Below are 12,909 nucleotides of genomic sequence, written 5' to 3'. Positions count from 1 at the left end.
GAGGTTTCTTACAGTAATTACACCATAAATCATCACTAGCAGATTGCTTGCTTTGTTTTTGATCACTTCTGTCATCCAGTCCTTGTCCCAAACTGTTAAACTTGTTTCATCTATCTACAATTTTCTTTGAGACCATGGCTGATCCCTCGGATTGCTGGGATTCTAGCATCACCTTGAGAAATGTTTTCACAATCTGTGACCACTGAAGGTAATTTTTTCCGTCAAGTCGACAAGTCAGGCTCATACTTTGAGGTTCTCCATTTGAGGAAGACTCAAGTGATGATGTGGTTTGATTGTTGACTACATTCTCAGAGATTTCTGATATCTCTGTGAAAAATTAAGATTGGCTGAAACTAATACAGTGGTAAATTCAAGAAAAAAAAAAGATAAAGAATTTTGATAGGCAATGAAGGCTGATCAAAGGCCAGTAGGGATAACAGTGACGAAGACTGAAATTTGGCAATGAAGGCCAACAATAAAGTCAGCAATAAACACTGAACAGAATACTGCCCAGGATAACTAGGCTCTGATACCATGTGAAAGTGAAATCTTTCATATTTTCAACATAGGTAATTGGTACATTTATAGTTACAAAGAAGTCAACTAAATCCCTATGAATTAGGAAAAATAATAGAAAGAAACAAAACTAGAAAGAGAAATTATAGGGGAGAAATTACAGCAGAATAGAGAAAATACAGGAGAATAATTACAGGAGAAAAATTAGGATATACATGCTTTTGAAATAATCTAACTATAGAAAGATATTTTGGAGATATAATAGGGATTCTCAACATTTTTCACTCGTGTGAGTGTGTGTTATCTTGTTAAGCTTCATGCTGCGTCATTCAAGCTCAAATGCTTGCATTTGGCTACAATATCAAAATTTTTATGTGTGATGGATGCTTCATTAAGTTACAACTTTGTTATAGATGCTTTCAATATTTTGAATAAAAATTAGTTGTTCATTTAACAAGGCTCCCCTTTGTGTTTTTATGCGACATAATTATTAGAAGATTATCTAATTACTTTATTTTGGTCCATATGTTATGGCTTACATGCTTTCATAAGAGCTAGCCTTTACAAATGTAGGAAAACCCTCCAACTTAATCTTCTTGTATAATGGAAAGATGAAAACTTGTGAGATTTTTTTTTGGGAAGCCATTTTAGGGGGCTTGAGTATCTTCAAAAAAGACATTTTTGTTCACTCTCATGAGTCGTGTGATTGAAAAACAGAAAGTTAGGAACTCTCAAGTTGGCTTTTCCTTTGAAGTGACTAGATAGCATGTTTATGGAATATGGATAGGAATTTTTTTTAACTAGGATGGGGAAAGGAATAATAGCTGGAATGTGTAAACTCTTGGGTAAATATATGATCTTAATATTTGAAAGTCTAATAAAAGAGGTTCATGTTTATGGAATATGGATAGGAATTTTTTTTATTTTTTTATTTTTTTTATTTTTTTTTTAACTAAGATGGGTAAAGGAATAATAGCTGTGTTATGAAAAGTCAATCACTATATTATTTCTCTGTATATTCTGTATTCCTATTTAGGATTTCTTATTTAGGATTTCTTCCTAATTAGTAGAGCACAATTATAGGAATCAATTGTATATATATACCCATGTACAGATTAATTGAAATTAAGGAGAATCATCTCTTTCTACATGGTATCAGAGCTAGGTTCATTAAGGAATCTAAATCTGAAATTTCTTTCCCGTCTGTTTCTGGACTAAAACCCACTGTTACCCTAGGTCATCTATCTAGGGTGACTATTTGTTCTCACCACCCAGCTCTGGAGAGTCCTTGACCGCCGACTGGCCGTCCCCTCTCATTCGGTCGCGGGAATCCAAGCACGTGAGGCTCATGAGCCCAACTCAGGTTCTCGTCGTTTCTTCACTCGCCGGCGTGTGGAGGCTCGTCAGCCGGCCGTTTCGACTCTGATCAGCATCGCCGGCGTCGCCTCAATCCCCTCATTCTACCACTGTGCGCTGTTGCCTGGTCTAGTACACCATTAAAGGACTTCTGAGGTTTGGTTCTCAAATCCTATTTCAGTATTTGCTTGATTTGTGAATTTGGGTTATTTTGCGGCTGTAAGCACTTTAGATTAGCGTTTCGGTTAGTTTTCTTTGTCTCAACAAATGGCAGACAATAAGAATGTTATTTCTGATGTGATTCCGGTGATGACTAAGATCACGAAATATAAACTTAATGGTTCGAATTACCTAGAGTAGAGTAAGACTGTTAGGGTTTGTTTGCGTAGCATTGATAAGGATGATCACTTTACTAATGACCCACCTACTGATGATACACGGCAAACTTGACTAAGGGAGGATGCTCGGTTGTTTTTGTAGCTTCGGAACTCGATTCATAGTGAGGTAATTAGTTTAATTAATCACTGTGAATTTGTTAAGGAATTGATGGATTATTTAGATTTTCTGTATTCTGGTAAAGGGAATATCTCCCGTTTTTATGATGTTGGTAAGGCATTCTACCATGCTGAGAAAGAGTCTCATGGCTTATTTTATGGATTTTAAACGGGTATATGAGGAACTTAATATATTGTTGCCCTTTAGTTCTGATGTGAAAGTTCAGCAGGCCCAATGGGAGTAACCGGTTGTTATGAGTTTTCTTGTAGGCCTTCTTTCAGAGTATGAGACTGCTAAATCTCAGATTCTTTCCAATTTTGAGATTTCCTCTTTGCATGAAATATTTACATAGGTTTTTTGTACAGATAGTACTCAATCTTCACAGCCTGCCAGTAGTTCTCTTATTAGCCGTAATCCAAATGGACAACAGGGTAATAGAAGAGGAAGTAGAGAAGGAATTACAGGCAACAGAGGTAATCAGTGTAATGGGGAGGCTAGTTCTAATCAGGACTCAAGAGGAGTCATTTATTATTATTACCATGAGCCTGGCCATATAAAAAATAATTGTTCGCAACTTAAGAGGAAAAACCAGTGATCACAGATGGCAAATATGGCAGCAGAGGATTTTACAGTATCTTCCTCTGAGAAAACTGTTTTGGTATCTGCAGAGGATTTTGCACAGTTTTCCCAGTATCAGGCATCTCTAAAGCTTACCAGTTCCCCTATCACTGTTATCGCTGAGTCAGGTAAATCCACTACATGCCTTGTGTCTTCATTATCCAAATGGGTTATTGATTCTGGTGCGACAGATCACATGACAGGTAATTCTAGTCTTCTATCTGCTTTTTAGTCTAATATCACTTCCTCTACTGTTACTTTAGCTAATGGTTCTACTTCTTGTGTCATGGGTTCTGAAACTGCGAACCCGACTTCGTCAATTTCTTTGTCATGTGTTTTGTGTCTATCAAAATTCTCTTTTAATCTACTTTCTGTTAGTAAACTTAATCGTACCTTAAATTGTTCTGTTCCCTTTTTTCCTGATCAGTGTTTATTTTAGGATCTTACGACGAAGCAGATTATTGGTAGAGGACGTGAGTCAGGTGGTCTCTATATTTTGGAAAATCATGTACCGCGGTCGCTTGTTTGCTCCAGTACTTTAACACCTCTTTAAGCTCATTGTAGATTGGGCCATCCTTCTTTGTCTACCATGAAAAAGCTGTGTCCTCAGTTTCAGTCTTTATCAGTACTAGAATGTGAGTCGTGTCAGTTTGCAAAACATCATTGTTTGCCTTCTGTGTCTAGAGTCAATAAACGAGCTTCATCTCCTTCTGAGTTAGTTCATTCTGATGCTTGGAGTCCTTGTTCTGTTACTTCTAAAAATGGATTTCGTTATTTTGTTACTTTTGTTGATGATTACTCTCGTGTTACATGGTTATATTTAATGAAGAATCGTTCTGAGTTATTTTCTATCTTTTGTGCCTTTTGTAATGAAATCAAAGCTCAATTTAATATTTCTGTGCGCATATTAAGAAGTGACAATGCCAAAGAATATTTTTCAGCACAATTTCATTCTTATTTGACACAAAATGACATTCTTCATTAGTCTTCCTGTGTTGATACCCCATCCCAAAATGGCGTGGCCGAAAGAAAAAATTGGCATCTTGTTGAGGTAGCTTGTGCTCTTCTTTTTTATATGAAAGTTCCTAAACACTTTTGGGCGGATGCAGTTTCTATGGCATGTTTTTTGATCAATCGTATGTCGTCTTCTGTCCTTAATGGGGATAGTCCTTATACTGCTTTGTTTCCTACAAAATCTTTGTTCCCTGTTGAACCTTGTATTTCTGGTTGTACTTGTTTTGTGCGTGATATTCGTTCACAGGTTATTAAATTGGATCCGAAGTCTCTAAAATGTGTCTTCCTTGGGTACTCCCGGCTCCAAAAAGGGTATCGTTGTTTCTTTTCTACTCTTAATCGTTATATTATTTATGTAGATGTCATATTTTTTGAGTCCACTCCATTCTTTCCTCAATCATCTGTGTATGAGAGTCAGGGGGAGGAGGATGATCTCCTAATATATACTGTCCAACCAATGTCTAGTCCTCTCCCAAAGCTTGTTCCTTCTGTCTTTAGACCTACTCAACCTCCTGTTGTTCATGTTTATTCTAGGAGATTGGAGATTCCTGACTCATATCCTTCACCAGCTACTTCGTTGGGAGATCCTGTACCTCATACTGATCATGATTTTGACTTAGACTTACCCATTGCTCTTCGTAAAGGTAAGCGTTCATGCACTTACCTTATCTCTTCTTTTGTTTCTTATAATCAATTGTCTTTTTGTTTTCGGTGTTTTGTTACTTCTTTAGACTCTGTTCCTATCCATCATACTGTTGGTGAGGCACTGTCTCATCCTGGTTGGTGTGCTGCTATGAAAGAGGAAATGGAGGCTTTAGATGCTAATGGTACATAGGAACTGTTGCCTTTGCCCACTGGTAAGAAAGCTATTGGTTGCAAATGGGTATTTACAATAAAGGTAAACCCTGATGGTTCTGTGGCTAGTTTAAAAGCACGCCTTGTGGTAAGAGGATATGCTCAGACATATGGGGTTGATTACTTTGACACTTTTTCTCCTGTAGCTAAACTTACTTCTGTTCGCTTGTTTATCTCTTTAGCAGCTATATATGATTGGCCCCTGCACCAATTGGATATCAAGAATGCTTTCATTCATGGTGATCTTCAGGAGGAGGTGTATATGGAGCAACCACCTGGTTTTGTTGCTCAGGGGGAGTTAGGTAAAGTTTGTACGCTTCGGAAGTTTCTTTATGGCTTGAAACAAAGTCCTAAGGCTTGGTTTGGGAGATTCAGTGAAGTAGCACAGGAATTAGGTATGCAAAAGAGTAAGTGTGATCATTCAGTATTTTATAGGCAATCTGAGGTTGGTCTAATTCTCCTGGTAGTCTATGTGGATGACATTGTCATTACTGGGAGTGACTCTGCAGGTATTTCATCTCTTAAAACCTTTCTCCAAACCCAGTTTCAGACCAAAGACTTGAGATTGTTAAAGTATTTCTTGGGTATTGAAGTTAGAAGAAGTAAGAAGGGTATTTTCTTGTCTTAAAGAAAATATGTCATCAATCTATTGACAGATACAGGAAAATTAGGTGCTAAGCCTTGCAGTGCACCAATAACTCCAAATTTACAACTGTTAGTAGGGGATAGTGAGTTGTTTGAAGATCCAGAGAGATACAAGAGATTGGTAGGAAAATTGAACTACCTTACAGTCACTCGTCTTGACATTGCTTATGCCGTTAATGTGGTAAGTCAGTTTATGTCTTCCCCAACTGTTGCTCATTGGGAAGTCTTGGGATAAATTTTGTGTTATTTGAAGGGCACTCCAGGAAGAGGTTTGTTAGATGATAATCATTGGCATTTGAATGTTGAATGTTTTTCAGATGCCGACTGGGCTGAATCTAAGGTTGACAGGAGGTCAACTACTGGATATTGCGTTTTTGTTGGAGGAAATTTGGTGTCTTGGAGAAACAAGAAGCAGAGTGTAGTTTCTTGATCTAGTGCTGAATCGGAATGCAGAGCCATGGTACAATCAGTATTTGAAATAATGTGGATACTTCAATTACTAGATGAGACAGGTTTTAAGACCTCACTGCCTGCGAAATTGTGGTGTGATAATCAAGCTGCTCTCCATATTGCTTCTAATTCGGTGTTTCATGAGTGGATTAAACATATTGAGATTGATTGTCACTTTGTTCGTGAAAAGATTCAACAACAGATCATCTCAACAGGACACATCAAAACTGGTGAGCAGTTGGGAGATATTTTCACAAAAGCTTTGAATAGAGCTAGGATTGATTACATTTGTAACAAGTTGGGCATGATTAACATCTATGCTTCAACTTGAGGGGGAGTGTTATGGAAAGTCAATTACTATATTATTCTCTATATATGCTGTATTCCTATTTAGGATTTCTTATTTAGGATTTCTTCCTAATTAGTAGAACACAATTGTAGGAATCAATTGTATATATATATTCATGTACAGATTAATTGAAATTAAGGAGAATCATCTCTTTCTACAAGCTGGAATGTGTAAACTCTTGGGTAAATGTATGATCTTAATATTTGAAAGTCTAATAAAAGAGGTTAAAATGATCTTTTTTGTTTATCTAACTTTTAAGACTGGTGATAGGACCATGATGATGTTGATATGACTTTGTTGGGGGAATAAGCTTCTGAAACAGTTGTCTTACTTTACTTGCTATGATAAGAATGAAAAAGCTATTGTTGTGATCTACACAGTTCGGTAGCAAGGGGCTTCGATTTAGTATTGAGGGCTGGAGAATCCTTGCATGGTTGAAATTAGGATTATGGTTAGAAATTTGGGATTGAGAAATTTAGGATTAGTGAACTAGGCTAGATTTGATTGATATGGTTCTAAGTTTGAGGAGTAACTAAAGTTTGATTTGACAATTTGGTGTTCTATGTTTGTTTCATAAATGATGCTTTTGTTCTTCTCATCTACATGCATTTCTCATGCTGCATGCATATTTTATTTCAATGCCGACCAATTTCATAACTTGTATTTAAAACTCAATTTGCATGAATGAGCTCATTGGTAGTGGACTCATGCAGGAAGGTTTGTGGTGTATTGGATGGCAGAACAGCGGGATGCAATCAAGGGATAGAAGAAACATGACTCTTTTAGGAGGTACAATTCTTGTTTTTGTTTTATTTTTTTTAAAATTTTTTTTATTTGCACGTGATCCTGTTGTAGTTAATACTATAGTTTTCTAATTGTTATTAACAATAAACTAATGTAAAAAAAAAAAATTTCTAATAAAGTTGGGCTTTTACATGTGACGGAATACATAGGTGGGTAAAATCAATATGATAGTTTATTTACATGCATATCATGATGCATATGTGCTCAAACATGGATCAAACTCCATTTGCTAGAATATCTTGTTATATTGACATAGGTTTACATATGATGCGAAGAAGTTTGGTTTTAGATTTTCTTGTCTTTTATTTGCATTTTTGAGATTAAAAAATATTGTACAATAAATCAATAAATAGGGTTAAATTATATTATGAAAATACTCTTTGACATCATAGAATGACATGAAATTGCAAAATAATGTTTCTTAGGGCATGTTAATTCTACTCTCATTAACAATTGTAAATTGTGTGACAATTCTAACTTCACATGCATGTTTGTGTATCTAGTAGAATTCTTTTTTGCTACATCATTATTAATGATGTGAGTTCTCTTTCTTAGAAAAAGAAGATTTTGAACTTCTCATCATATCATTAAACATCACAAATTTCATTTTGGTTTCCTAAATTATGTTAATAAAGAGAATATAAAATTGTAAGATATAAAATATTATTTTAGTTTATTAATTTTTAATTGTGGTAGTTCAAACGTTATCATCAACCAAAATTATTTTCCATAGTTGTCCACTATTATTGGCATTGAAATAGCAATATATCAAACCTTTTTGAGGAACCATGTGTTAAATTAATATTCCGTTCTTTTTGTGATTCCTCAGGTCATGACAACTTATATCCTCCATCAAGTGAAGTGGTTGATGCATGTCATTTTACAATAAAATGGTTTAACATTAGAGTAATGCATTAATAATGGTACTCTGCACATGAACATGCACATGTGCATTAACAGAGTATCAAGTGATTGGTTTTTAAGTCATGCTTATATTTTAGTGTAATCACTTTTAGTATATCTTAATAATGGTTTGAGAGGAGAAATTGTTAATATATTAATGATTAATGAATAGGGAAAAGGTACTAATTAGCCCTTAAACTTTTTGGCTGAGGCTCAATGAGCTTCTGCATTTTTTTTGGTCCAATTAGGTCCTTGAATTAAAATTTTTCTTCAATTGAACCCATATTATGACTTCCTTTAAATAACAGGGAAAATTTGACTATGGACCTACACAATAAATAAAATACTATCTACAACTAGAAAAATTAAGATAATCTAAAAAATAAAAAACCCATAAACAATAGACTTCAAGACTCTAAACCTAGAAAATTAAAACTAAAATAGATACATAACAGCCTTAAAACATCCTCAACTCAACTCAACTTAACTCAACTAAGCCTTTATCCAAAAAATTTGGGGTTGGCTATATGGATTCGCTTTCTCCACTCTAAACGATTTTGGGTTAAATCCTCAGAAATTTGTAATACTTCTAGGTCATGTTATACTACTCTCTTCCAAGTCAATTTAGGTTTACCCATTTTTTTCTTTCTATCCTCTAACCTAATCTGCTCTACTTGTCTAACTGGAGCCTCCGTATGTCTACGCTTCACATGACCAAACCACCTCAATCTCCCTTCTCTTAACTTATCCTCAATTGGTACCACTCCTACCTTTTCTCTAATACTCTCATTACGGACTTTATCTAGTCTAGTATGGCCACTCATTCACCTTAACATTCTTATCTCTGCAACTCTTATTTTAGACGCCTTCAATGCCCAACACTTACTACCATATAACATAGTCGGTCGTATGGCTGTACGGTAAAATTTTCCTTTCAACTTATTGGGAATCTTGCAATCACATAAAACTCCCGTGGCACGTCTCCACTTCAACCATCCGGCTTTAATCCTATGACTAACATCCTCCTCACATCCCCCATCTACTTGAAGGACTGAGCCGAGATATTTAAAGTGATTACTTTGGGACAGTACCACTCCATCTAAACTAACTCATTCCCTATCACCAGTTTGGCCTTCACTGAACTTGCAATGCATGTATTCTGTCTTCGTTCTACTTAACTTAAAGCCCTTTGACTCTAGAGTGCTTCTCCAAAGCTCTAGCTTTCTATTGACTCCTTTTCGCGTCTCATCTATCAGAACAATATCATCCGCAAACATCATGCATCAGCCTTAAAACATCCTAAAGGCAAAAAATGAAAACCCTCAAATAGTTCATCCACAATCTAGAGGCAAGAACAAATTTGTAAAAAGCAGTGCTTTGACACATTCTTCAATCTATTTTTTTTTTCAAAATTTTCCATGTTAGATGTGCAATATTTTCTTGGAATTAAAGAACAAAATTCAATAGGAAAAACATGAACATGGCATCATCACCTAGCAGAGAAAACATGAACAAGTCCTTAGATAGGCCTTTTAGTAGTTTGAATTTTTTTTCTCAGTGGGTTGTTTCAACATCTTATTCCCTCCATGACTATACTGCAGATGCTCCACTTTGGTGAACTCTAAAGAATTGCATATTTTTATTTGTGGATTTTGTGAGTTTTTTTTAATTCCAAAATTCTTTTTTTTTTTAATTTCACTTTTAGCTTTATTTTTTTTATAATTTTTTTGACAACTCTAGTTACTTTATTAATATATTAACAACTTCAAATTAATGCCGATAAAATTTAGGCTTAAAAAAATTTAAAATACAGGAGCATGATTGATCCTGTAAAAAGATGAAAAGAGAGTGAAAAAGGAGAAGAGAATTGATGTTTGTAAAAATATGATGTGTATTCTTCTCTTAAGCAGATGAATATATACTGAATTTACAATTGGAATGGAATGATTAGCCCCAAATTACTAATTAATGTTAGAATTTACAGGTGCATAATGCTAGCCTTATACAAAATCCTACAATAATCTTAACACTCCCTCAAGCTGGAGAGTACATATTATAAGCTCCTAGTTTCTGGCAAACGTAAAGAATCAGCGATCCTTTGAGGGATTTAGTGAGGATGTCCGCTAGTTGATCATTTGATTTCAAAAAACCAGTTTCGATACATCTTGACTTGATCTATTTTCTAATAAAGTGACAGTGCACTTCTATGTGTTTTGTTCTAATAAAAAAATTGGATTTGAGAAGTGTTGATTTGCTCTCATTCACTTCAAAATCACTTGTCTATTTGATGATCTAATTTCTTGAGCTCAGAAATTTGTAAAGAAATGAAGGATTTCACTTGATTGTGGAGAAAATTTAAAGAAAATGGCAAAATGCCTAGAAAGTGTAGAGAAGCTAAATGAATAAAGCCAACACTGCCTTTTGCCCAAAAAAAAAAAAATGTTGCCTTGCAAGAATTACGGCTGTAAGTAATTGTTGGCAACGACCTTTACCTTTATGCAATGGCTGTAATGGCCACTATACATGCAATTAGCAGTTATTTGTTGGCTATAATGGTAATGGTAGGCTAATTTTCCTTTAAATAATGGCCATTATTTAAAACCATGGACATTCGTGGCGGCCTGTGGGACTCTTTCTGGTGATGAGATTTATGTGGCTGGCCGATTAGTGGGAGGAGCTCCTAGTGGTGAGGGTGGTGAAGAGAATTGACCCCTGTAGAAAGAGATGTAGAAAGAGATGATTCTCATTGATTTCAATTAATCTGTACATGGGTATTTATATACAATTGATTCCTATAATTGTGTTATACTAATTAGGAAGAAATCCTAAATAAGAAATCCTAAATAGGAATACGAATCACGTAATATACGTAAATAATATAATGATTGACTTATCATAACACTCCCCTCAAGTTGGAGTGTAGATATTAATTATGCCTAACTTGTTATAAATATAGTAAACTCGAGCTCCATTCAAGCTTTTGTGAAGATGTCTCCTAATTATTTTCCAATCTTGATATGTCCTGTCGAGATGATCTTTTGTTGAATCTTTTCACATATGTAGTGACAATCAATCTCAATATGTTTGGTCCGCTCATGAAATACCGGATTAGAAGCAATATGGAGAGCGACTTGATTATCACACCACAATTTCGCGAGTTGGGGGTCTTAAAACTGTCTCATCTAGTAATTGAAATATCCACATTACCTCACATACCGATTGTGCCATGGCTCTGATTCGGATTCAGCACTAGATCGAGAAACTACACTCGCTTCTTGCTTTTCCAAGACACCAAATTTCCTCCAACAAAAACGCAATATCCAAAGAGTTGACCTCCTATCAACCTTAGATCCAAATGATCGGCATCCGAAAAACATTCAACATTCAAATGCCCATGATTACCATATAACAAACCTCTTCCCGAGCTCCTTCAGATAGCACAAGATTTGTCCCAAGGCTTCCCAATGAGCAACAGCTTGGGAAGACATAAACCGACTTACCACACTAACGGCATAAGCAATGTCGACGAGTGACAAGAAGGTAGTTCAATTTTCCTACCAATCTCCTGTATCTCTCGGATCTTCAAACAACTCACTATCCTCGCTATGATTGTAAAGTTGGAGTCATTGGTGCACTACAAGGCTTATCACCTAATTTTCCTGTCTCTGTCAATAGATCGATGACATATTTTCTTTGAGACAAGAAAATAACCTTCTTACTTCTCATAACTTTAATACCCAAGAAATACTTTAATAATCCCAAATCTTTGGTCTGAAACTGGTTTGGAGGAAGATTTTAAGAGATAAAATACCTGCAGAGTCACTCTCAGTGATGACAATGTCATCCACATAAACTACCAGGAAAATTAGACCACCTCAGTTGCTTATAAAATACCGAGTGATCACACTTACTCTTTTGCATACCAAATTCTGTCTTGTTTCTTGAATCTCCCAAACTAGGCCCTAGGACTTTGTTTCAAGCCATAAAGAGATTTCCGAAGCCTACAAACTTTACCTAACTCCGCCTGAGTAACAAACCCAGGTGGTTGCTCCATATACACCTCCTCCTGAAGATCATCATGAAGGAAAGCATTCTTAATATCCAATTGGTGCAGGGGCCAATCATATATAGCTGCTAAAGAGATAAACAAGCGAATGTATAAGTTTAGTTACAGGAGAAAAAGTGTCGAGTAATCAACTCCATATGTCCGAGCATATCCTTTTGCTACAAGGCGTGCTTTTAACCTAGCCACGTAACCATCAGATTTACCTTCTTCAGAATACCCATTTGCAACCAATAGCTTTCTTACCAAGTGGGCAAAGGCAACAGCTTCCCATATACCATTAGCATCTAAAGCCTCCATTTCTTCTTTCATAGCGACACACCCGGGATGAGACAAAGGCCTCACCAAAGATAGGGATAGGAACAGAGTCTAAAGAAGTAACAAAACACCGAGAACAAGAACAGAATTTATTATAAGAAAATACAGAAGATATAGTGTAATTACATGAACTTTTACCTTTACGAAGAGCATTGGGTAAATCTAGATCGAATCATGATCGATGAGGTGCAGGATCTCCCAACGAAGTAGCTAGTGGAGGATCCGAGTCGGTAATCTCAATCTCTGAAATAAACATGAACAACGGGAGGCCGAGTAGGTCTAGAGACGTAAGAAACAGTGTGAGAGAGGACTAGACATTGATTGGGCAAGATATATTAAGATATCATCCTCCTCCCCGACTCTCATACACGGATGATTGAGAAAAAATGGAGTGGACTCAAAAAATGTGACATCTGCGAAACAAGATAACGATTAAGAGTAGGAGAGAAACAATGTACCCTTTTTGAATCGGAGTACCCAAGGAAGACACATTTGAGAGACTTTGGATCCAATTTAGTAACTC

At 35.9% G+C, this 12,909-nt stretch overlaps 1 protein-coding gene across 5 annotated transcripts in view; it reads left to right on the top strand.

Annotated features, from left to right (window-relative positions):
* LOC110667111 (aspartic proteinase 36) overlaps positions 1-12,909 on the top strand; it is a 51,953-nt gene that overhangs the window by 28,148 nt on the left and 10,896 nt on the right. For 3 of the 5 annotated variants that reach the window (XM_021827839.2, XM_021827840.2, XM_021827841.2), the window contains one exon: positions 7,012-7,087. In XM_021827839.2, coding sequence (XP_021683531.1) covers positions 7,012-7,087 — 76 coding nt within the window. Of the gene's footprint in view, positions 1-4,533; positions 4,644-4,730; positions 5,364-5,510; positions 5,681-5,816; positions 6,459-7,011; positions 7,088-12,909 lie in introns of those variants that run through there. The other 2 variants (XR_009143383.1, XR_009143382.1) reach the window with 2 other exon arrangements.

The sequence above is a fragment of the Hevea brasiliensis genome, chromosome 2 (genome assembly GCF_030052815.1).
Source record: "Hevea brasiliensis isolate MT/VB/25A 57/8 chromosome 2, ASM3005281v1, whole genome shotgun sequence".
NCBI lineage: Eukaryota > Viridiplantae > Streptophyta > Magnoliopsida > Malpighiales > Euphorbiaceae > Hevea > Hevea brasiliensis.
Note: the sequence above shows the minus strand (reverse complement) of the source record. Positions and strands in the feature narration are given on the sequence as shown.